This window comes from Rhinoraja longicauda, chromosome 10, assembly GCF_053455715.1.
Source record: "Rhinoraja longicauda isolate Sanriku21f chromosome 10, sRhiLon1.1, whole genome shotgun sequence".
NCBI lineage: Eukaryota > Metazoa > Chordata > Chondrichthyes > Rajiformes > Arhynchobatidae > Rhinoraja > Rhinoraja longicauda.
The window spans coordinates 10,237,404-10,263,564 of NC_135962.1; the positions used below are offsets into that span (position 1 = coordinate 10,237,404).

A 26,161-nucleotide genomic window follows, 5' to 3' on the forward strand; every position below is an offset into this window, starting at 1 on the left:
TGGGGGAGGGGGGGCTGTGTCAGGGGTGGTGTGTGTGTGACTGCCCTCTCTGGGGTTGGGGGGGGGGGCAGGAGGGTTGGGGGGGGGGGGCAGGGAGGATTGGTGTGGGGGAGGGGGGTGTGTGTGAGGGGTGGTGTATGTGTGACTGCCCTCTCTGGGGGGGGGGGTTGGTGTGGGGAGGGGGGGTCCGGGTCGGTGAGGGGTGGTGTGTGTGTGACTGCTCTCCCCCACGGCCTTGCTCTCCGCCAGTGCTCCAAGAGCTGTGCGTCGGGCCGCAGGAAGCGGCAGGTGATCTGCTACAACCAGGAGCGCAACCACTGGGACTCCAGACAGTGCGAAGCCCACAGACATCCCCGCGAGATAGAGGACTGCAACACACAGCCCTGCTACCTGCCCCAGGGTGAGCAGAGCCGCCCAACGTCCTACAACACCCCCCGCTCACTCTACACCCACTGGCCTCCACTCACTCGCCCTCCTCCTGCTCCACATCCCTCTGTCCACTCCCCACCCCTCCGCCCACGTCAGCTCCACCCACTCCTCAACCCCCACTCCTCAACCCCCACCCCTCAACCCCCACTCCTCAACCCCCACTCCTCAACCCCCACCCCCACTCCACATGCCTCAACCCCCACTCCTCAACCCCCACTCCTCAACCCCCACTCCTCAACCCCCACCCCCACTCCACATGCCTCAAATCCACCCACTTCATCCCCATCCCATGCTTGAAGCAGCCCCACCCAGCCCATCTGTGGCAATCTCCACCCACACCTCCCCCACCCACCCTGCCGAAGGCACCCGGTCACCCCACCCACCCACCCACCACTCTGCCCCTTCTCTGCCCATTGAACCGAGGCAGGCCCTCCCTCCCTCCCTCCCTCCCTCCCTCCCTCCCTCCCTCCCTCCCTCCCTCCCTCCCCCGAGACCTGGTGTGGAGCTGAGGTGGGGTAGAGGCCATTCGGCAGCTTGTCTTCCCCCCTCATGCTGTTCCCATGCCAGGGGTCACCGCTGACTCGGTTCTACTTGCCCAGCCTGGCTTTACCAGAGGGAACTGGTACTAGTGGACCTGTGGGTAGTGTTTGGCTCTGCAGATCTCTATGCGGGGGGGGGGGGGGGTGGGTATGAGGGAAGGAACTGCAGATGCTGGTTGCAACCGTAGATAGACACAAAGTGCTGGAGTAACTCAGCGGGACGGGCAGCATCTCTGGAGAGAAGGAATGGGTGATGCTTTGGGTCGAGACCTTTCTTCAGACTGAGTGTCAGGGGAATGGGAAACAAAAGATGTAGACGTTCATGTAGAGAGATTAAAAAACAATGAATGAAAGATATGCAAAAAAGTGACGATGATAAAGGAAACAGGCCATCGTTAGCTGTGTGCTGGGTGAGAACGGGAACAGAGTACAGACAGTGAGACTCAACAAGACCACTGTGAAGCTGATACGACTTGGGTGGGGGAGGGATGGAGAGAGAGGGGATGCAAGGGTTACTTGAAGTTAGAGAAATCACAATTCATACCGCTGGCCAGGTGCTGTTCCTGCAATTAGTGTTTGTGGTCATTATTGGTGCGTGTGTGGCATCTTGTGGCATCTCTCAGTCACAGGGATGTAAACCTGTCCCTGCCGATACCGTCACCACAGCCGAGCACATCCAGCCTGACCCACACCCCGGCACCCGGCTCACTCACTCACTCACTCACTCACTCACTCACTCACTCACTCACTCACTCACTCACTCACTCACTCACTCACTCACTCACTCACTCACTCACTCACTCACTCACTCACTCACTCACTCACTCACTCACTCACTCACTCACTCACTCACTCACTCACTCACTCACTCACTCACTCACTCACTCACTCACTCACTCACTCACTCACTCACTCCCTTCACCACACACTTGGTGTTTGGCTCAATCTTTTCCTTTAACATTTTTTTCTTTGCTCCTCCAGCTGTTCCGAGTTTTCCAGATCCCACGGGATTTGATCCGGATGAGGAGCCGATGATCTTGCCATATGTTGAGTCCCTCGCACCCTTGGGTGAGCCCGGCTTACTTTTACTGACCACATTCTTGTGTGCGTGTGCTACATGGGGCAGAAGATTCAGTGCAAGTGTGGGCCAGGTGTGTGTGTGTGTGTGGCTGTGGGTGTACGAGTGTGTGTGGACACGTGTGTGTGTGTACGAGTGTGTGTGTACGAGTGCCTGTGAATGAGTGTGTGTACAAGTGTGTGTGTACGCGTGTGTGCGTCCACGTGTGTATATGAGTATGGCTGTATGTGGGTGTACGTGTGTGTGTGGAAACGTGTGCGAGTGTGTGTACGAGTGTGTGTACAAGTGTGTGTACGAGTGCCTGTGTATGAGTGTGTGTACAAGTGTGTGTGTGCGCATGTATGTGTGGGTGTACGTGTGTGTGTGTGTATGCGTATGTGTGTGCAAGTGTTTATGTGTGTGTACATATATCTGTACTTGTGTGCGCGCGACTGTGTGTGCGTGTGTGTACATGTATACCTGTATGTTTGTGTGTGTGTGTAATTGTACATGTGTGTGTACGCATGTGTGTACGCGTGTGTGTACGTGTGTAAGAGTGTGTGTGTGTGTGCTGCGGTCAAACAGAGGGGGTGTAATGGGGGGGTGAGGAGGTGGTCTGGCCTCGTACTGTCAGTGTTGGAAGCCACGGTGTGTCGAGTTCCAATGCCTCTTCCCATCAAGATGCTGCACCTCACTCCCACATCTGAAGGTGTGAACTCCACCCTGAAAGGGCCAGAGGTCCGTCCGCCTCTCTTCAAAGCTGACTGCTGGATAATTGGCTGATTTGAGGGCGGTTCAGATCCTGACCAAGGGTGCTGCCTGTGTGGAGTTTATATGTTCTCCCTGTGACTGCGTGGGTTTTCTCCAGGTGCTCCGGTCTCCTCCCACATCCCAAAGTTTTCGGTTTGTAGGTTAATCGGCCGCTGTAAATTGCCCCGAGTGTGTGGGGAGCAGATGTGAAAGGTGGGATAACAAGAAACTGGTGTGGACGGGCGATTGATGGTTGGTGTGGACTAGGTGCTTCCATGCGGTATCTTTTAATCGATTCAGCCTGGCGAGGGTGTGCAGTAGGCAGGCAGACGTGGTGTAACGGAGAGCAGGATGGCTGCCAGGCTGCTGTGTGTGCAGCCGGGGACTGACGGCTGGAGAATACGTTCACAGCAACGCAGTCCTTCTGCAGTTGTACAGGGCCCTAGTGAGACCGCACCTGGAGTACTGTGTGCAGTTTTGGTCTCCAAATTTGAAGAAGGATATTCTTGCTATTGGGGGCGTGCAGCGTAGGTTTACGAGGTTAATTCCCGGAATGGCGGGACTGTCGTATGTTGAAAGACTGGAGCGACTAGGCTTGTATACACTGGAATTTAGAAGGATGAGAGGAGATCTTATCGAAACGTATAAGATTATTAAGGGGTTGGACACGTTAGAGGCAGGAAACATGTTCCCAATGTTGGGGGAGTCCAGAACAAGGGGCCACAGTCTAAGAATAAGGGGTAGGCCATTTAGAACGGAGATGAGGAAAACCTTTTTCAGTCAGAGAGTGGTGAATCTGTGGAATTCTCTGCCTCAGAAGGCAGTGGAGGCCAATTCTCTGAATGCATTCAAGAGAGAGCTAGAGAGAGCTCTTAAGGATAGTGGAGTGAGGGGGTATGGGGAGAAGGCAGGAACAGGGGACTGATTGAGAATGATCAGCCATGATCACATTGAATGGCGGTGCTGGCTCGAAGGGCCGAATGGCCTCCTCCTGCACCTATTGTCTGTTGACAAGGTGTGTAAGATTGTTGTGCAATAGTTTGTTTGTCTTGTATTATGGTGGTGGGTTCTGTTTTGGTTTTATTGTATTGTATCTAATATTTTAATATTTGAATAAATATATTTTTTTAAATGGTGAAGAGCCTCTTGGAGGCATGTGTGAAGAAGGGTCTCGGCCCGAAACATCGTCCGTTCCTTCTCTCCAGAGATGCTGCCTGACCTGCCGAGTTACTCCAGCATTTTGTGTTTATCTTCGGTTTAAACCGGCATCTGCAGTTCCTTCCGACACCGTCTGGGAACGTTTCTTCTGCTTTGAATTTCAGACCGCTTCTTCCCGGACCTCCTGCCGGATCGGGCAGAGACAAACCTGCTCCCCATCGCTTTGCCGCAACAGGTGTGGGATGAGGCGAGGTTTTACCACCACGTGCCGGGGTCGGACTCCCCCCTCTCCGGCCGGTTGGGGCCCGGGAGGCGGCAGGAGCTGCTGGGGCCGGAGCGGTGGGACTGCCACGCGGAGCCGTACGGCTGCTGCCCCGATGGCTACGCGGCCGCCGATGGGCCGGGGGGAGCGGGGTGTCCCCTCCTCCCCTGCTACAAGAGCAGGTAACGCAGCCAGCCCCCACCCCCACCCCCCCCACACCCCACCCCCACCCCCACCCCCACCCCACCGCCCCCACCCACCACACCCACCCCCACCCACCACACCACACACCCACCACACCCCACCCCCACCCCCACGCACACCCACCACACCCCGCCCCCACACCCCCACGCCCACGCACACCCACCACACCACACCCCCACCCCCATGCACACCCACCACCCCCACCCCCATGCACACACACCACACCCCCACGCACACCCACCACACCACACCCCCACCCCCACGCACACCCACCCCACCACACCCCACCCCGCCCCCACACCCACCACACCACACCCACCACACCACACCCACCACACCACACCCACCACACCACACACCCACCACACCACACCCACCACACCACACCCACCACACCACACACCCACCACACCACACCCCGCCGACAGACAGGCGGCTGAATCATAAAACACAGTGCTGGAGTCTACCCGAAACGTCACCCATTCCTTCTCTCCAGAGATGCTGCCTGTCCCGCTGACTTACTCCAGCATTTTTGTGTCTGTCTCTGGAAGTCGTGCATAAGTGACGTTTCAGGTCGGGACTTCGGGATGAAGAAGGGTCCCGACTCAAAACGTCACCTACCCACGTTCTCCAGAGATGCTGCCTGGCCCGCTGAGTTACTCAAGCACTTTTGTTTTGGTTTGTAAACCAGCGTCTGCAGTTCTTTGCGTCTCAATGATATGAATGCAGATGTCAACATGACTACATTTCATGACGTCAGTTATCATCCACAGTCATGACAGGTTTGTGGTCAGGTTCCACAAATAATGGGAAGTACAGTGAAAATCATCACCCATTCCCTTCTCTCCAAAGATGCTTCCTGTCCCGCTGAGTTAGACAATAGACAATAGGTGCAGGAGTAGGCCATTCAGCCCTTCGAGCCAGCACCGCCATTCAATGCGATCATGGCTGATCACTATCAATCAGTACCCCGTTCCTGCCTTCTCCCCATACCCCCTCACTCCGCTATCCTTAAGAGCTCTATCCAGCTCTCTCTTGAAAGCATCCAACGAACTGGCCTCCACTGCCTTCTGAGGCAGAGAATTCCACACCTTCACCACCCTCTGACTGAAAAAGTTCTTCCTCATCTCCGTTCCAAATGGCCTACCCCTTATTCTCAAACTGTGGCCCCTTGTTCTGGACTCCCCCAACATTGGGAACATGTTATCTGCCTCTAATGTGTCCAATCCCCTAATTATCTTATATGTTTCAATAAGATCCCCCCTCATCCTTCTAAATTCCAGTGTATACAAGCCCAATCGCTCCAGCCTTTCAACATACGACAGTCCCGCCATTCCGGGAATTAATCTAGTGAACCTACGCTGCACGCCCTCCATAGCAAGAATATCCTTCCTCAAATTTGGAGACCAAAACTGCACACAGTACTCCAGGTGCGGTCTCACCAGGGCCCGGTACAACTGTAGAAGGACCTCTTTGCTCCTATACTCAACTCCTCTTGTTACGAAGGCCAACATTCCATTGGCTTTCTTCACTGCCTGCTGAACCTGCATGCTTCCTTTCATTGACTGATGCACTAGGACACCCAGATCTCGTTGAACTCCCCCTCCTCCTAACTTGACACCATTCAGATAATAATCTGCCTTTCTATTCTTACTTCCAAAGTGAATAACCTCACACTTATCTACATTAAACTGCATCTGCCATGTATCCGCCCACTCACACAACCTGTCCAGGTCACCCTGCAGCCTTATTGCATCTTCCTCACAATTCACACTACCCCCCAACTTAGTATCATCTGCAAATTTGCTAATGGTACTTTTAATCCCTTCGTCTAAGTCATTAATGTATATCGTAAATAGCTGGGGTCCCAGCACCGAACCTTGCGGTACCCCACTGGTCACTGCCTGCCATTCCGAAAGGGACCCATTTATCCCCACTCTTTGCTTTCTGTCTGTTAACCAATTTTCTATCCATGTCAGTACCCTACCCCCAATACCATGAGTTACTCCAGCATTTTGTGTCCAACTTCGGTGTAAATCTTGCTTGCAGCAGCAGCAGCACAGACATGTAAACTCAGACTGAGGCTGCTGGGATCAGCAGCAAAAAGAAACAAAGTGCATCTGTGTCCTGACGCAGGGTCTTGACCAGAAACGCCCACAGTTCCACCACCTGTCCCCTCCTCAGATGCTGAGTCTCATTTACAGTTTCGATCTTCGCCTTTCTGACGGGGATAAAAGGGGGGGAGTGAATCACCGAGTCATGGTCGTAGCCCAGGCTCTGCGGAGGGTAGTGCGTTCGGCCGAACGCACCATGGGAACTACACTCGCCCCCCTGCAGGACCTATACATCAGGAGGTGCAGATCCAGAGCCAGCAACATTATGGGGGACCCCTGCCACCCCAGCAACGGACTGTTCCAGCTGCTACGGTCAGGCAAACGCCTCCGCTGTCACGCAGTGAAAACGGAGAGGATGAGACGGAGTTTCTTCCCACAGGCCATCAGGACTGTTAACTCTCATTTCACCAGGGATTAATTTAATTTACTGTATTAATTTATTTTTTGTGTTAACATTTTTTTTTCTCTATTCTGTTTTGTAGTTTAGCACAATCTGCAGGCATTGCCACTTTCATTTCACTGCACATCTTGTGTATGTATGTGACAAATAAAGTAGACTTGACTCGACACCAGTTGTGGAGCTGGTTTTACAGTGAGCTGGTGGGCCGCTGCCCGCCCGCCCGCCCACCCAGGGTTATGTCCCTGCGTCAGTGAGGGGTGGGGGAGGTTGGCGTCCAGTGGGATGGGATGATGTGACGGGACTCAGCGGTAGAGCTGCTGCCTTACCACACCACAGACCCGGCTTCCATCCTGACTACTGGTGCTGTCTGTATGGAGTTTGTACGTTCTCCCCGTGACCGCGTTTTCCCCGAGAACTTCGGTTTCTTCCCACACTCCAAAGACGTACAGGTTTGCAGGTTGATTGGCTTCGGTAAAAAAAAATGTAATTGTCCCCAGTGTGTAGGATAGCGCCAGTGATCGCTGGTCGGCGCGGACTCGGTGGGACGAGAGGCCAGTTTCACGTTGTACCTCTAAAGTGTGTCTGAACTGCCCAGGTACGGCTGCTGTCCGGATGGAGTGACGTCGGCCCAAGGCTTCAACCAGGTTGGCTGTCCCAGGCACCCGGCTGAGCAGCTCATCGAGGGGACTGAGCCCCTCTCCGTGAGTACCCTGCCGGCCTTCCCACCACCCCCCCCCATCCCACCTCACCCCGCATCAGGTCACCACCTCACAGCCTCCGCTCGTCTTACAAACAACCAACAGCCCACAGCGTCGCTGCACAGAGGGTTCAGTTCAGTTCAGTTCAGTCTATTCTCACGTGTACCGGGCGAGGAACAGTGAAAAGCTTTTGTAGCGTGCTAACCGGCCAGCGGAAAGATAATACAAGATTACAATCAACCAATTCACAGTGTACAGATACATGATAAGGGAATAACGTTCAGTGCAAAGTAAAGCCAGTGAAGTCCAATCAAGGATAGTCCGAGGGTCCCCGATGAGGTAGATGGTAGTTCAGGACTGCTCTTTAGTTGCAGTTGGATGATTCAGTTGCCTGATAACAGCCTGGGAAGAAACTGTCCCTGAATCTGGATGTGTGTGTTCCCCACTTCTATAGCGTTTGGCCGATGGGAGAGGGGAGACGAGTGTGTGGCCAGGGTGCGACTTGTCCTTGACTGTGCTGCTGGCCTTGCCGAGGCAGCGTGATATAACCATATAACAACTACAGCACGGAAACAGGCCCGTTCGGCCCTACCAGTCCACGCCGACCACTCTCCCTGACCTAGTCTCATCTACCTGCTCTCAGACCATAACCCTCCAATCCCCTCTCATCCATATACCTATCCAATTTACTCTTAAATAATAAAATCGAGCCTGCCTCCACCACTTCCACCGGAAGCCCATTCCATACAGCCACCACCCTCTGAGTAAAGAAGTTACCCCTCATGTTACCCCTAAACTTTTGTCCCTCAATTCTAAAATTATGTCCCCTTGTTGGAATCTTCCCCACTCTCAAGGGGAAAAGCCTACCCACGTGATGTATAAATGGAGTCAATGGAAGGGAGGTTGGTTTGTGTAATGGTCTGGGCTGTGTCCACAATTTGCTGCAATTTCCTGCGGACTCGGATAGAGCTGTTCCCAAACAAGGCTGTGATGCATCCCGAAGAGGGCGACCCTTTTGTACCTGCCAAAGACAGTTTTTAGTTCTTCCTCATGTTACCCTCACTCCCCTACACCCCATCTCCACCCACCACGGTCCCCTCATACCTGCCCCCACAAAGCAATCCTACATAACAGACCACACCAACTGTTACCTACTGCACCCCACACCCCCAAGTCTCATGCTTATGTTAGTTTAGAGATACAGCATGGAAACAGGCCCTTTGGCCCATCGAATCCACGCCGACCATCGGTCACATGTTCACACTCATTCTATGTTACCTCCATTCTCGCCTACTCTCTGCACACGGGGAGCAATTTACAGAGGCCAATTACCATGCAAACCTGCATGTCTTCAGGATCTGGGGGGAAACCGGAGCACCCGGAGGAACCCCAAGTGGTCACCTCCTGGATGGCATGTAGGGAGGGGCAGTAAATGCCATCGGGAAGATGGTGGTGAGCCCTGCCAGTGATGAGACTGAATTTTAAAACATTAAAGGTGAGGTGCAAGTAACGGAGGTTTGGGGTGGGGAATGGTTTTACTTTCAGTTTATTGTCACGTGTGCCGAGGTACAGTGAAAAGCTCTTGTTGCGTGCCAACCAGTCAGCGGAAAGGCAATCCATGATTACAATCGAGCCATTCACAGTGTACAGATACATGATAAAGGCAATAACGTTTAGTGATTTAAAGTGAGAAATGTTGCTGTCGGAGCAAGATCTAAAAGTGTGGAGCAATTGTAATATGTGATTGTATCATCATATCATATCATATATATACAGCGCGGAAACAGGCCTTTTCGGCCCACCAAGTCCGCGCCGCCCAGCGATCCCCGCACATTAACACTATCCTACACCCACTAGGGACAATTTAATAGTCAGTCTGAAGAAGGGTCTCGACCCGAAATGTCACCCATTCCTTCCCTCCCGAGATGCTGCCTGACCTGCTGAGTTACTCCAGCATTTTGTGAATAAATCGATTTGTACCAGCATCTGCAGTTATTTTCTTATACACACAAATAGTGGCCTTGGTTGGGCGCCATCTTGGAAGCACCACTAGTAGTTAGGGATGGGGAATACTTTGACCAGCAGTTCCTTGTTATCCGTGTTGCAGGAATCGAGGGTCGCTGCCCAGAACAGTGCGCCAGAGCACTGCCGGGGCTCCAGGTACGGCTGCTGCCAGGATGAGACCACGTCGGCCCTGGGTCCGGAAGGCGAGGGGTGCAGGGACCAGCTCTCCCACTGTAAGTGGTTCTCCTGCCCTACCTCTGACAGCGCCCTGACCACGGGCAGGCGGTGAGGCAGTCTGACCCTCACCCTGACTGGCCACACACGACCAGGCCAGTCCACCACCACCGGCTAACTGTCTGCACTTGGAGAGCACCTCAACGTGGCCAAAATAGCACAAAGTGCCAGAGCAACACTTGGCAATTTGAGAACAGGCGATGAGGGCATGAGGGGTGGGGGAGGTACTTGGACACTTTAGTTTAGTTTCGAGATACAGCGCGGAAACAGGCCCTTCGGCCCATGGAGTCCGCACCGACCAGCGATCCCCGCACACTAACACTATCCTGCACTAGGGACAATTTTACATTTATACCAAGCCAATTAACCTACAAACCTGTACGTCTTTGGAGAAAAATGAAGATCTTGGAGAAAACCCACGTGGGTCACGGGGAGAACGTACAAACTCCGCACAGGCAGCACCTGTGGTCAGGATTGAACCCGGGTCTCACTCTGGTGCTGTAAGGCAGCAACTCTACCGCTGCACCACCGTGCTGTGCTGCCTGACAGGTGGGGGAGGGGGAGGGGGAGGGGGGAGGGGGAGGGGGGGTGAGAGAGGGGTTGATGTTGTGAGGTAGAGTTTCACAACCGGCCCCTGTCTAGTGGAGACTGGACCAGCTGCGACTAGTGGAGACAAGCAGTGTGTCGGGGCAACCCTGAACGGGGGATAGTTCAGGGATCAGGTGGAGGGAGAGAGAGGAGTCACGGTGTGGAATGGGCAATAGATGGAGAGGGTGAGGGAGGAGATGGGGTGGGGGTAGTGGGTCAGGGGGTGGGGGTAGTGGGTCAGAGGGTGGGGGTAGTGGGTCAGGGGGTGGGGGTAGTGGGTCAGGGGGTGGGGGGTAGTGGGTCAGGGGGTGGGGGTAGTGGGTCAGAGGGTGGGGGTAGTGGGTCAGAGGGTGGGGGTAGTGGGTCAGGGGGTGGGGGTATTGGGTCAGAGGGTGGGGGTAGTGGGTCAGGGGGTGGGGGGTAGTGGGTCAGAGGGTGGGGGTAGTGGGTCAGGGGGTGGGGGTAGTGGGTCAGGGGGGTGGGGGTAGTGGGTCAGGGGGTGGGGGGTAGTGTGTCAGAGGGTGTGGGAGGGCGGGTTGGTATGGGTCAGGATGGGGGTGTGGAGATGTGTCAGGGGGGTCAGGATGGAGTGAGGGGGGGGTGGAGCAGTGCGGGAGGGGTCGGGGCTGTCTTGGTGTGTGGCAGGGTGAGGGGGTGAGGGAGTGTGTGAGGAGAGGGGCGTGGGATGGCGGTTGCGGCGGTGGGATCCATGGGGGTCGATGGGTCGGGGGCTCGTCCCTCCCCAGGTGGCGACCCCTTGTTGGTGGCCCTCTGACCTGTGACCTCTGACCCGCAGTGCTCCCTGCCCGCTGCCAGCTGGTGAGTGCCAACGGGCCCTGCAGTGACTGGGCGGCCCGATGGTTCTTCGTGCCCCAGCCCGGCGTCTGCAACCGCTTCTGGTACGGGGGTTGCCACGGCAACCGCAACAACTTCCCCACGGAGGCCGAGTGTGAGCGCCACTGCCAGAGGCCGGACCAGGGGGGGGCTCCCGACCCCCAGCCCTGGGGCCTACCCAGCGGGCGGCACCCCCGCCCCCACACACCGCCGGACAGGGACCCCTCCCCCACCCCACGGGAACCGCACAACCACAGGTAACGCAGCCGAACCCCCGACTCCAGCCGGGCACCCCAAATACTCCCACCCCACCGGGAACATACCACAGTCATCCCAGGACCCCCCCGGGCCACAACCTTCCTCCAGGACCACCCCTTCCCCCCCTCGACCCCCTCGACCCCCCCTTCCCCTCCTCGACCCCCCCTTCCCCTCCTCGACCATCCCCCCCTCGACCCCCCCTTCCCCTCCTCGACCCCCCTTCCCCTCCTCGACCTCGCCCTCCTCGACCACCCCTCCTCGACTTCCCCTCCTCCACCCCCCTTCCCCTCCTCGACCCCCCTGTCCCCTCCTCGACCCATCCGGGAGTGCAGCAGTTCCCCTCTCCCCTCTCCCCCCACCGGCACTCAATCCACCGCCTCCCAGACCACCCGGGATCACTGCTCTCCCCCAGGACACCCATCCCAGATTCCTCCTGGACCAACCTCTCCTCCCTCCATCAGCCCCATCCCCCCCGCCTCCCCTGTTCCCCTCCTCCCCGGGACCTCACCCTCCCATGGACAAGCCCTTCCCCCCCTCCCCAGGGCCAGGCCCCCTCCTCCCCCCAGTCCTCTCCTTACCCACCCCCTCCCCGGACCCCCCTCTGTGGCCCCCCCCACCCCACAGGTGCTGATGGACGGCAGAAGTTGCCCTCTGACGTGTGGCTCTGCTCTGATCGTCCAGATCTCCTGCTGTGTCGGAGACACCACCCTGCGTGAACACGCGGTGGACAGACACGCTGGTCGCACACGCCTGGCCCGTGTACTTGCAGCGCACGTGGACCCAGCTGCACGCACCCAGCCTGTACGTAAACGGACCCAGAGTCCAGCAGCACTCCCCGCGTGTGACCCACGAGGGGCCGAATGGCTTCCCTTGCTGCAGGCAGCCGGGTTAGCGTTGCCATGTGCCGGCGCCCCTGATCCCCAACCCCACCGCCGGCCTCACCGCCTGCCCCACCGCCTGCCCCCCTCTCACCAAAGCCCCACGGCCGGGAACGACTCCCCTCCCCATATCCCCCAACCTCACCATCCCCACTCCCTCCACACTCTCCCCTTCCAGAGTGTCCCCCCTCCCCAGTCGCTGGCCTCCCCTGACCCCCCCCCCCCCCCCACCTTCAGCGTTGTCCCTGCTCTCCGATCCCCGGCACGATGGTCCCTGGCTGCCGTCTGCTCCGGGGCCCATGATCCCCGGCTCATCCTGGTGCATTTGCCCCGGTTATCCGCTGTCCTTTCTCCCGGCAGGTTGCTGATCGACCGGAGTGACGCGGGCACGGTGTCGGTGCGGCCGGGGGAGACTGCCCGGTTACCGTGCCGGGTCGAGGCTTCGCCGCCCCCCAGCGTGGAGTGGCGTCGGCACGGCCGGCCCCTGCTCTCCATCAGGTGATCGGCCTCAACTACCTTGTTCACAACAGCCCAGCCTCCATGTGGAGGGGGAACTGCAGACGCTGGTTTACACCAGAGATAGGGACAGGCGGCATCTCTCGATAAAAGGAATGGGTGGCCTTTTGGGTCGAGACCCTTCTTCAGACTGAGAGTCAGGGGAGAGGGAAACGAGATATGGTGTGAAAACGACTGATCAAAGCAATGGTGACAGATCAGCTAACAATGTACCTTCCCCTCATCCAACAATGAACCATTCTACATTTCCTTTACCATCTGCTTTAATCTATTGTTTTCACACCTAACCTTCCATATCTCTAGACTCCCTCTCCCCTGAGTCTCAGTCTGAAGAAGGGTCTCGTCCCGAAACGTCACCCATTCCTTCTCTCCAGAGATGCTGCCTGTCCCGCTGAGTTACTCCAGCTTTTTGTGTCCCAACTTCTATACTCAGTTCCCTGACTGACTGAGGCCAATGTGCCAAAAGCCTTCTTTACCCCCTTGTCCACTGGGACACCACTTTCAGGGAACGATGTATTGGTGCTCCTGGGTCCCTCTGCTCTACAACATCCCCCAGGGCTCCACCGTTCACTGTGTAGGTCCTGACTTGGTTTGACTTCTCACAATGCAACACCTCACACTTATCGTGTCCAGATACCATCATTGTAAAGGTCCCAAAGTTCGGCAAAGCATCTTTGGCTCCTCGATCTCTTTCCTGGTGTGATCGGCTGCCCCATGTGAGGCTCCTGCTGATTGATGGAGAGCTCCTGCCCCTCTGCAGAGCCCTGGCAGAATGTTTAGAGATACAACATGGAAACAGGCCCTTCTGCCCACCGAGTCCACACCTACTATCGGTCACCCGTACACTATTTCTATGTTATCCCGCTTTCTCACCCAATCTCGACACAGAAGGGGCACTTTACAGAGGACCATTAACCTACAGAGACGCACATCTTTGGGATTGGGAGGAAACCGGAGCACCCGGGAGTACCCACGTGGTCACAGGTAGAACGGGAAAACTCCACACAGACCACACCTGTAGTCAGGATTGAACTGGGGTTTGTGGCGCTGTGAGGCAGCAGATCTACCGCTGCGCCACCGTGCCGCTAACTGGAGATGCAGCCTCACATGGGAGCCTTGACTGACTGGTGGATGTCTGCCTGAGTACACACGGCTAGAATGTCTAAAAGAAAGTGAAAATCTCTCGGACACTCGCGCGTTCTTCACCTTGAAGTGTGGATCTGGTTGGAGTGTAGTCCGCACTGACCAACGATCCCCGCACATTAACACTATCCTACCACACATGGGACAGTTTTACATTTATACCAAGCCAATTAAACTACAAACCTGTACCCCTTTGGAGTGTGGGAGGAAACCGGAGATCTCAAGAGAAAATCCACGCAGGTCACGGGGAGAACGTAAACATTCGCCACAGACAGCACCCGTAGTCGAGATCTAACCTGGGTCTCTGCGCTGTGAGGTGGCAACTCTACCGCTCTGCCACCGTGCCGCCCTAAAGTGATGGAGTGATGACTTTAGGGGGTATGGGGAGAAGGCAGGAACGGGGTATTGATTGAGAATGATCAGCCATGATCACATTGAATGGCGGTGCGTACAGGCTCGAAGGGCCGAATGGCCTCCTCCTGCACCTACTGTCTATGTTGTGAGCTGCTGCCTCTGACCTCTCCGTCTCTGTCCCGACAGGCACAGCAAGCATCCGGACGGATGGCTGGTGATCAGCCGGGTTCAGGCTCAGGATGCCGGAGTGTACACGTGCCACGTGTCGGACGGGTGGGATCAGGACATCCGTCAAGTTGAGCTGAAGGTCCAAGGTAGTGTCTGCGTGCGTAGTGTACGGGTTCAGTGTCGGCAGTGGTGGAGCTGAGGGCAGCGACTCCCTGCCCCAGTGCTGGGACGGGCTGTCCCAGCTTGTGATCACCTGATGTTCCTCCCATCAGATAAACAAGACAATAGACAATAGGTGCAGGAGGAGGCCATTCGGCCCTTCGAGCCTGTACGCACCGCCATTCAATGTGATCATGGCTGATCATTCTCAATCGGCACCCCGTTCCTGCCTTCTCCCCATACCCCCTGACTCCGCTATACTTAAGAGCTCTATCTAGCTCTCTCTTGAATGCATTCAGAGAATTGGCCTCCACTGCCTTCTGAGGCAGAGAATTCCACAGATTCACAACTCTCTGACTGAAAAGGTTTTTCCTCATCTCTGTTCTAAATGGTCTACCCCTTATTCTTAAACTGTGGCCCCTGGTTCTGGACTCCCCCAACTTTGGGAACATGTTTCCTGCCTCTAATGTGTCCAACCCCTTAATAATCTTATACGTTTCGATAAGATCTCCTCTCATCCTTCTAAATTCCAGTGTATACAAGCCTAGTCGCTCCAGCCTTTCAACACATGACAGTCCTGCCATTCTGGGAATTAACCTAGTAAACCTACGCTGCACGCCCTCAATAGCAAGAATATCCTTCCTCAAATTTGGAGACCAAAACTGCACACAGTACTCCAGGTGCGGTCTCACTAGGGCCCTGTACAACTGCAGAAGGACCTCTTTGCTCCTATACTCAACTCCTCTTGTTATGAAGGCCAACATTCCATTGGCTTTCTTCACTGCCTGCTGTACCTGCATGCTTCCAGCGTGCTGGAGGCTCAGGACTGCCCTGGCAGACCCATTGTCTCTACCTGTTCCTGCCCCACTGAACTCAGCTCCACATACCTCGATTCCATCCTCTACTCCCCCTTGTCCAGTTCCTTCCCACCTGTGTCCGAGGCATTTCACTCACCCTTCAACAACTTTCCCTTTCCAGGCCCCCTCTGCCTTATAACGAACAGGGATCCAGTCCCTTTACACCTCCATCCCCCACCATCAAGGTCTCAAGGTTCCTCATCCCACAACGACTCAGTCAACGTCCCTCCACTAACACTCACTCTGTGATGGAACGTTTTCACCCTCAACAACTTCTCCTTTGACTCCTCTCACCTCCTCCTGGTTAAAGGTGTAGCCATGGGCACTCGCACGAGCTACGCCTGCCTTCTCATCAGTTACGTTGAACAGTCCTTGTTTCAGGTGTATACTGGCCCTATCCCCCCAACTCTTTCTCCACTATAGTCACGACAGCATCGGGGCTGCCTCCTGCTCACATGCAGAACTCATTGATTTCATTAACTTTACCCACTATCTCAACACCTCTCCCCTTTCGTGATCTCTGTCTCCATCACAGGGGACTGACTATCGACTGACTATCCATATAAAGCTACCGACTCCCACAGTTAATTAGACCACGATTCCCACCTTGCAAAATACACTAGTCTTTTAAAACTAATGTCTGAAGAAGGGTGTTGACGCCACCTGTCCATGCTCTCCGTAGATACTGACTGACCTGCTGGGTTACTCCATCACTTTGTCCTTTTGTGTATTAACCAGCATCTGCAGTTCTTTGTTCTTACTGATGCATTAACATCTCTCCTTACAAAATAAACCCAATAGTGTCCACTAATGGTGCTCCTGATGTGGTCTCACCAATGCCCACATTAGCTGCACATAACCCCCCTGCCTAATACAAGTATCTCCCCTCATGGTAAACAGCAGCATTCTCTAATTTAGCTTTCCCTGGCTAATTAGCTTCACCAACACCTATGCTCTTACTGAACCTGACCATTGACCTTTGTGATTCATACATGGCGACACCGGGAACCCTCTGAACTTCCGTGCTCTGTCATTTCTCTTGGAGAGAAGGAATGGGTGACGTTTTGGGTCGAGGCCCTTCTTAAGACTTGTCTCTCCACTCCTTCTCTCCAGAGATGCTGCCTGGCCCGCTGAGTGACTCCAGCATTTTGTGTCTATCTTCGGTGCGAACCAGCATCTGCAGTCCCTGCACGCCCTGGCATTCTGTCAATGTGTACAGTGCAATCTCGCCACTTGGTGTGGGATAGCCGGAGTGTTTGGAATCTCACCCCAATATTCCCGTCGGCCTGGGCTTTTTCTGCTGCTGCTCCCGGGAGCCGTGGTTGGCGAGGGCTGTTGCAGTGGGGCGGGTGGGTGCACAGGCCCAGAGCCAGTCTGTCTCTCGGCCCCAGGCGGTCGGCAATCTGACTAGGGGCTGCGGTGGTTTGGCCTGTCCTGTCCCGTCGTGCCCTCCCCTCTCCTCCCCTGCCCTCCCCTCCCCTCCCCTCCCCTCCCCTCTCCTCCCCTGCCCTCCCCTCCCCTCCCCTCCCCTCCCCTCTCCTCCCCTGCCCGACAGTCCTCTGATACTCAGGACGGGGAGAGAGGTGTTGAGGTGCTGCCACCTATCAGCTCCCCGGGTGCAGTGGACAGGGATCTGGTGAGAGAGGAAGCCACCCTTCAATGTGCCTGATGTGCCTCCAATGTGCACACCAAGGCGGCACGGTGGCGCAGCGGTAGAGTTGCTGCCTTACAGCGAATGCAGCGCCGGATTCCCGGGTTCGATCCCGACTGCAGGTGCTGTCTGTACGGAGTTTGTACGTTCTCCCCGTGACCTGTGTGGGGTTTTTTCCAATATCTTCGGTTTCCTCCCGCACTCCAAAGACGTACAGATATGTAGGTTAATTGGCTTGGTAAATGTTTTAAAAAAATTGTCCCCAGTGGGTATAGGATAGTGTTAATGTGCGGGGATCACTGGTCGGCGCGGACCCGGTGGGCCGACAGGGCCTGTTTGTGCACTGTGTCTCTAAACTAAACTAAACCAGCGACGTGGCTGAAGTTCACGAGCGTCGGGGTGGAAGTTAGTGGAGTGGCTGTTACTATTGAGAAGGTGCTTGGGAAGCTGGAAGGGTGAAGGAGGATAGGTCACCTGGACTGCACCCGAGGGGTCTGAAAAAGGTGGCTTTAGAGATTGTGGAGGCATGAACAGTGATATTTCACGAATCACTAGAGTCAGGAGTGGTTCCAGACGATTGGCAAATTGCCAATATTACCCCACTGCACAAGAAGGAAGCAACACAGAATAGTGGGAACAATAGACTGGTTAGTCTGACTGGTGGTTGGTAAGATTTTAGAGTCCATTATAAAGGACAAGGTTACAGAGTACTTCGAAGTTCATGATAAAATAGGCCAAAGTCAGCATGGTTTTGTGATGGGGAGAACTTGCCCAGGATCTGCTGGGATTCTTTGAAGTAGTAAATGGGGGGAGAATCCAGAAATCGGAGGTGCAAAGAACTTGGGAATGCTGGTGCAGGATTCCCAAAGAGTTAATCTGCAAGTCAAATCGGTAGTAAAGAAGGCAAACGCAATGCTAGCATTTATAGCAAGAGGGTTAGAATGGAAAACAGGGATGTAATGCTGGGGCTCGAAAAGGTGCTTTTCAGGCCACAATTTGGAGTATTGTGAGCAATTTTGGGCACCTTATCTGAGGAAGGGTGTGCTGGTTCTGGAGAGGGTCCAGAGGAGATTTACAAGAATTATTCCAAATATGAGTAGGTTAACCTATGATGAGCGTTTGACACCTGTACTTGTTGGTGTTTAGAAGAATGAGAGGGAACCTCATTGAAACATACCGAAAAGTTAAAGGCTTGGATAGAGCGCATGTTTCCACTAGTGGGAGAGTCTAGGACTAGAGGTCATGGCCTCAGAATTAAAGGACGTTCTTTTAGGAAGGAGATGAGGGGGAATGTCATTAGTCAGAGGGTGCTGAATCTGTGGAATTCTTTGCCACAGAAGGCTGTGGAGGCCAAGCCAATAGATATTTTTAAGGCAGAGATAGATCGATTCTTGATTAGCACAGGTGTCAAAGGTGATGGGGAGAAGGCAGGAGAATGGGGTTAGGAGGGGGAGACAGATCAGCCATGATTGAATGGCGGATTGGACTGGATGGGCCGAATGGCCTCATTCTGCTCCTATCATTTATGACCTTACGTCCTTCCCCCTGCATCGGAAGGGGGGGGGGGGGGGAGGGAGGGGGGAGGAGGGGAGATGATCTGGGCTTTGTGGGGAACTCACGCTGCCTTTCCCCTGTCAGGAGCGCTGAGGATCACCGGCCCACCACGGGACGTGCGAGTGGCCCTCGGAGGACGTGCCGAGCTGCCCTGCGTGGTGTCCGACCCGCAGGCTCACGTCCGCTGGACACGGTAAGCCGAGTGGCGGGGGGGGGGGGGGACCTGTGACCCCACCCTGGGGCCAGGCTCCCAGGCCTCCCGTCTCACCCAGCCCTTCGGCCCTGCACCGATCAACATATCCCAGCTACACTAGTCCCACCTGCCTGCGCTTGGTCCATATCCCCCCAAGCCTGTCCTATCCATGTACCTGTCTGTTTCTTAAACGTTGCGATAGTCCCTGCCTCAACTACCTCCTCTGGCAGCTCGTTCCATACACCCAGCACCACCCTTTGTGTGTAAAGGTTACCACTCAAATCCCCCCCCTCACCTGCCCTGGAGAGAGGTCACCAGGCTGCCTCCTGAAGAATTGGAACGATGTGGTCAGAGCCTCGCCGAAGTGGGACCGCCACTCACTGACCCCTGGGACAACCTGACCCCTGACTGCTGCCCCGGGGCATGGACCATCTGATGGAGAACGTGGGGCTGAGGCATCAGATATCCTTGAGAGACGGGAGTGGGGGAGTGGGGGGAGATGAGTGGAGTCTACCCCTGCCCACCCCCCCCCCCCCCCCCCCAGTCCGGATGAGGGCCGCTGCAATGACGGCCAGGGGGCTGGCCACCATCCCGGGGAAAGCAGGCACTTGCTGAGCCACGCTCCCATTCACTGTCGCCCAATGGTCGCAGTGTGCACCGTCTACAGAATGCTGCCCAGGCTGCTCCGACAGCACCTCCCAAAACCAGACTCTCCCACCGAGAAGGCCACGATTAGAAGATGCAGGGAAGCATCAGGTTCACCCTCCCCCCTCCCCCCCAGTCGCACACTATCCTCACTGAGAAGCACCTCGCTGCCCCTTCGTGGTCACTGGGTTGAAGGCGTTGGCAGTGCCAGTGTGGGAGCACCCGTGCCAGCCCACAGCGGCTCTGGGCACCTTCTCCAGGGGGCTGGACACTGGGGGCTGGACACTGGATTCAGCAAAGAAATTGAAAGGAACCCAGCCCTCCACCTGAACAACTTCAGCCAAGCAGTGAAGCTGATCCCCAGTGTGGGAACAGTTTGCTCATTTATTCCCTCCCAGGAGAAATGGTACAGCCAAATGTTGCGGCAACACCGCTCAGTCTGAAGGAGGGTCTCGACCTGAAACGTCACGTATTCCTTGTCCCCAGTGATGCTGCCTGTCCCGCTGAGTTACTCCAGGACTTTGTGTCTATCTTTGGTGTAACCCAGCATCTGCAGTTCCTTCCGACACACTCTGCTGAGTCGCTTTGCTTTGCCCTTCGTGCAGGAATGGCGTCCCGCTGAGCGTGGACACAGAGAGCACCTCCGTCTCGCTGGACGGCACCTTGACTCTGCGTAACGTCCAGCTGGAGGACTCGGGGACGTACACCTGCAACGCCTACAGTGGCTCACGGGCAGTCAGTGCCAGCGCCGACCTGACCGTGATATGTGAGTAAGATCAGAGCCCACCCGTCCCGTCCCGTCCCCAGTGCCCACCCTCCCTCTGGCAGTGATGGAGTAACTCCTGCTGATGGTCAGTGTGCTGCCCCCTGGCCATCCATCTACAGCTGGCACCGGGGGTGAGGGAGGTGCCGGGTCTGGTCTCTGGACACGGCTTCCAATCTCCAGCTGGCCTTGCTTTCTGTTAAGGAGCAGCCCCTGTTCCAGCCACCCCTGCCTGTAAAAGCCTGCACTGTCAGTGGGCACACCCTGCAGCCAGAAACCATCCCAGCAATCCAACCAAACACAGATGGAGTTGTTCAGCAAGCACTTACCCAGGGTTTCTGCCATCTCCACCTGCTGCCTCCCTGCGCCTCCAGCAAGCTCCATTGTGGACGCACTGGGGTAAAGCCACACATGAGCTCGAGACATCGGCCAGGGCCCGTAAATCGAGCTCAACCCTCTCCAAGAAAACATGTTGGAGCAAAGAAACTAACTATGGAGGAATTCAACATGTCAAGCGGGATCTGTGGAGAGGAAAGGAATCGTTGACATTTTGGTTGGAGACCCTGCATCAGGCCCGAGCAACGTCTCGACCCGATACACGGACTCTCCATCCACTGCCCGACACACTGGGTCCCTCCAGCTGTTTGTATGTTGCCCCAAGATTCCTGCATAGACAAGTCTACAAGTCTCTAGGGTCAGTACCTTTGCACATTTGACATAGCTCATAACTGGAAAAAAAAACCAAGGAAACGGGTTTCCTATTTTTTTAAATCAATAAAACTGAGAATCTGAAATAAAAACCTGTCCGTTAGCGTGGGTGAGCGGTAGAATCTGGGAGGGGAAGATGGAAATATGGGAGAATGAAGTGGGATTAAAGTAAACATGTGCTTGGTAGCTGGCATGGCCTTGGTGGGCTGAAGGGCCTGTATCACTGCTGTGCGTTCGATTCCCTGCAATACATTCTTGGTTTAGCGAGTGCGTGGTGGGAGATGGAGTTGGAAATGTTCCTTTTGGAGATTGCTGCCGCAGCCCACCCCAACTGCCATCCAGCGTTCCCACATCACCGAGCTCTCCGCCAGGCCAGGAAAGGAAAGGAAAGGGGACGCTCGGCATTGTTGCATTGAAAGTATTTTTCACCTGATGTTCTTTCAGCCACAGAGACAGTGATGCACTCTACAGCCCTTGAGCCTCTGTGTGTGGACCTGCCGGAGCTGGCAAACTGTGACCTGATAATGCAGGCCAACCTGTGCTCCAACCAGTACCACGCCAGCTTCTGCTGTGCAAGCTGCTCCAAACACCAGACTGGCGACGGCCCGCTGCTGCAGGGATAACAGGGCCGTGCCGTGCCGTGCATGGGCAGCCCAGCCCAGCCCAGCTCGCTGCTCGCAGGTGATGGGTAAAGCTCTTGCTTGCTGTGGTGATTGATCCATGTTGTCAGGCAGTACACGACCTGGTGTTAGCACAGAATGGTGAACCATACAACTGGTCAGCAGTGACCCCCATCCCTCTTAAAATTATTTTCTTACTCCATTAAATCTGGAATTAATATTTCATCCATAATGAAGGAGAGAACCTTTGTACAATATTGCCTTCAGCATCGCTCCCTTGTGTCCTGGGTGTAGGTGGGGCTGAGCTTAAGAGGGGGCAGAAAAGATTCACAAGGACGTTACCAGGGTGGCAGGGCTTGAGTTATGAGATGGGATAGGTTGGGAGGGGAGTTTACTCTGGAGCAAAGGAGGCTGAGGGGTGATTTTAATAGTGATTTATAAAACCTTGGAGGGCACCAAGAAGGTGGATGGCCAGAGTATTTTTCCCCACAGTAGGGGAGTCAAACACTAGAGGGCATAGCTTTAAGGTGAGAGAGCAAAGATTTAACAGGGGCCTGAGGGCAGTTCTTTTGCACAGAGGGTGGCGGATATATGGAATGAGCTGCCAGAGGAAGAGATAGAGGTGAGCTTTGTACATTGCTTAAAAGACATTTGGACGGGCATATCGATTGGAAAGCTTCAGAGAAATATGGGCCAAACACAAGCAAACGGGACTAGCTTAGAAGGACATCTTGATCGGCATTTACAAGTTGGGGCAAAGAGCCTGTATCTATGCGCGAGAACTCTGTGATCCCAGGTTGTTGAGCAGCAGCTTTTCTGTTCTGAGACGACTACAGCTTTGCAGAGGTCTGGAGTCTCTGCACTGCCTCCTAGTGGTGGCCATGGTAAGATCCTGCAGGCTACTCAGGTCTGTTCATTTGAGCAGATTCTGGACCTAACCTGACAGCAAGGGTTTCCCTATCACTGAGCTGAGACACTAACACTGTGCCCATGGTGCCTCCTGGAAGAGCATGCAGTTACTCCTGTCCCAACCACGATAGAATAAAAAGCAGCAACATCACAGCAAATCCAAATGTTCTCTGTGGTTCATGAAATGATGATGTGGGAGATTTTGCATTTTTATCAGTAATCCATTCCCAGCATATAGTTTTTATCATGGTACAGGTTTACTCTCCTTCCAGACCCTTGTATGATGTACACCATTCTAGAGTATTGCCTGGTAACAGTCTCCTACAATTTCTTCCTGCACATTTTAACATTGACTGCTGTATTCTCACTTGCTTTTGTTATTTGTGTCACTGGTTAATTTCTTGCTGTAAACTCACCACTTCTCAGCTTTGTGTATTTTGTCCTGAATTGCAGGTTGCTCGGAACAGTTCTCTATCACTCACCTCTTCAGCATAGCTGTTTCGTGCAACTGATGGAGCCACAATATCATTTACATTGTTGTGTGGGTTGATGTTAATTACAGGCCTGGGCCCCTAATCAAACTGGGTTAAAGAGGGCCACTTGTGCCTATCTCCAGCACTAACATTGTTCCCTGTAGACCCAGAGATTTGAGGGATGCAGGTATCAATGGTATGGCCACTTGTCTATGAGCTCCAGAAGTGAAGAGCACTTCAAAACAAATGCAGCTCACCACAGCCCTTGCGGTGAAGATGTGTGTGGAATTCAGATCCGGAGGTGATATTGGAACAGCAATTTATTTCTCAGCCACTGAGGCTCTGTTCTACCTGGAGCCAGGAGATATATTAACCAGTAACCTCTAACAATTATTAGTTCACTCACTTGCCTCCTCCCTGAAGACTAATGCATTCATTTAGTACCTAGAAATTGCTGTCACATCCTACCCATTGTTGTGGTGGCTACAAATATAAACAGCATCTCAGTGGTGGGCTTGCTTTGGGGTTAATACATTTCTGGAATGGTCTTTCTGCTTTTGTATTCTATCTGTCTGCTAATAAAGACTATTATCTGTAGGGTAATGAAACAGGTTTAGGCACCTGTTCCAAGACTCCTTCACATACGGTATAAAACAGGCCTTATTCATTTCCCGTATTTATTGGCCCTCCTGAGTGCGTCTGATCAGTTCTCTTGATTGAATACTATGTGCCATTTTTCTGTTCGTCCCAGTTTTGGTATCATTAGCAAACTTCTAAATTTTGATTCCTGCATCTGTCCAAAACAACATCTACCATGACGAGCAAGAGTCTTGTTACCTAGTCCTGGGGCAGGCCAGTATTTCCCTAAACCATTCTACCATTGAACCAAGTTGCATCCCAAATGCCTTCTGATATCCACGAGGTAACGCCAATAGATAGTGCGGCAAAGCAGCCTGATATCTTTGGCTTCATTTGTCTGGGTACTGAGTACAAGTCGGGGAGTCATGTTGCAGCTTCTTAGGTCTTTGGTTAGGTCACATTTGGAGGATTGTGTGCAGTTAGTTCTCTTTGCTCCATTACAGGAAAGACGTTGAGCCTTTGGAGAGGGTGCTAGAAGAGCTTTGCCAGCATCATGCCTGGATTAGGGGTATTAACTATAAGGAGAGGTCAATTCTTTGGGTATTGTTAAAGTGGGGATTGACAGGTTCTTGATTAGTAAGGGTGTCAAAGGTTATGGGGAGAATGGGGATGAAAGGGAAAGGTAGATCAGCCATGATTGTGGCTGTGGAATGAGAAGGCTGTGGAGGCCAAGTCAGTGGATATTTTTAAGGCAGAGATGGATAGATTGTTGATTAGTACAGGTGTCAGGGGTGATGGGGAGAAGGCAGGAGAATGGGGTTAGGAGGGAGAGATAGATCAGCCATGATTGAATGGCAGACTAGACGATGGGCCAAATGGCCTAATTCTACTCCATCACTTATGACCTAGGGTCAGATACATTTTGATTGTTTTCACTGAGTGTTAGGGGCTGAGAGGAGGCCTGATAGAAGTATATAATATTGAGAGGCATAGATATGGTAGACAATCAGAACCTTTTCCCCCAGGGTCAAAGGGTAGAGGGATTAGTAAAGGGATTGTCTTTAAGGTGATAGGGACAAAGTTTAAAAGGAGATGTGCAGGACAAGTTTTTATATTAGCTGCCTGGAACACACTGCCAGGGTGGTGGTGAGGGCAGATACGAGAATGATGTTTAAGAGACTTTTAGATGGGCACATGGATATGCAGGGAATGGAGGTATATGGATCACGTGCAGACAGAGGAGATTAGTCTATCTTGGCATTATGGACCAAAGGGCCTGTTCTTATGTTGTACTGTTCAATGTTCTAAAATTAATTTCTGCCCTAATCTTTCTCTGGACGGAATAGAGCAGGTCGTCTTGGAGCAACATGTTGGTGCAGCTATTGGAGCTGCTGCCTGGCAGGTCCAGAGGCATGGGTTTAATCCTGACTGCTGCTGCTGTCTGCGCGGAGTTTGCATGCTCTCCCCGTGTCCTCTGTCTTAAAGACGGGTTGGTTGATACGTTAACTAGTCACAGTAAATTACCCTGAGAGTGTTGGAGAGTGTTAGAATGGGGGGGGGGGGGGGGGGCAGGTAATGAGAATGTGGGGATTCGTGTAGGATCAATGTAAACTGAGGCTTGAAGTCGGCCCAATCTCAGTAATGTGAAAGGCTGATTTCCGTGGTGCATGACTACGATCTTTTGTAGTCATTCATCGTATACTCAGCCTCGCTGATAAGACCATCATTTATTGCTGAGCTGTCGGCCTTTGGACTACCAAAGTCCTTCTGAAGGTAATCAGACTACACAGTCATGGCTCATGTAGGAAATTCCAACAAAGTCTGACCTGGCCCTTAGAGATGAGTCATGCATTTCAGCAGAACGGGCTTTCAATGGGTTAAATAAAAGTTTATATAATAAAACTGTCACATTTAATGACACTGACTGGATGACACTTTTTTTCTGCTGTAGGTCCCCTTTTCTTGCAGTGACATGCGAAGGTGTACTCCAGAACATGAATAAGAGGTGCTGCAAGCGACTTTTGATCATTCATTCCACGCTCAAAGGTCATCAGCGTTCTCCTAAATGTACAAGCAGCGATATCTATCTCTTAAATATTCAAGAAGCTTGTCTGTATTTTTGAAGAGATACTTTTTGTAAATTTTGAATTCAAAGTTGATGCTGTCTTTAATCAGGCGATTTAGAGTATACAATTTTCAAGGAAGGGAGGTTTAGTTTCTTGCAAAGAGATATTTAGATATTTATCTGCATTCAGAATGTGTGAAGGAAGCTGGTATTTTTACAAGTAGAACATTAATCACTGAACTAACATTGTTCACTGGACCAGACTGTTCTGAGCACTGCCTCTCCTCTGCACACAAGGATAATATTTTATAGACAAGATGTTAATGTCAAATTACTGTATATTGTGTACTGTTTTTAACATTTCCACGAATGATAATTAAAACAACTTATTTTGAAA

At 53.5% G+C, this 26,161-nt stretch overlaps 1 protein-coding gene across 1 annotated transcript in view; it reads left to right on the plus strand.

The window, feature by feature from the left end:
- Nucleotides 1–26,143, plus strand: part of LOC144597724 (papilin-like) — a 48,480-nt gene extending 22,337 nt beyond the window's left edge. Inside the window, 12 exon segments of the mRNA XM_078407256.1 lie at nt 250–400; nt 1,950–2,036; nt 4,098–4,377; nt 7,509–7,614; nt 9,719–9,848; nt 11,234–11,528; nt 12,768–12,905; nt 14,607–14,734; nt 18,894–19,002; nt 20,253–20,413; nt 21,563–21,799; nt 25,651–26,143. Coding sequence (XP_078263382.1) covers nt 250–400; nt 1,950–2,036; nt 4,098–4,377; nt 7,509–7,614; nt 9,719–9,848; nt 11,234–11,528; nt 12,768–12,905; nt 14,607–14,734; nt 18,894–19,002; nt 20,253–20,413; nt 21,563–21,741 — 1,764 coding nt within the window. The 3' untranslated portion in view covers nt 21,742–21,799; nt 25,651–26,143.
- The last annotated feature ends 18 nt before the right edge of the window (nt 26,144–26,161 follow it).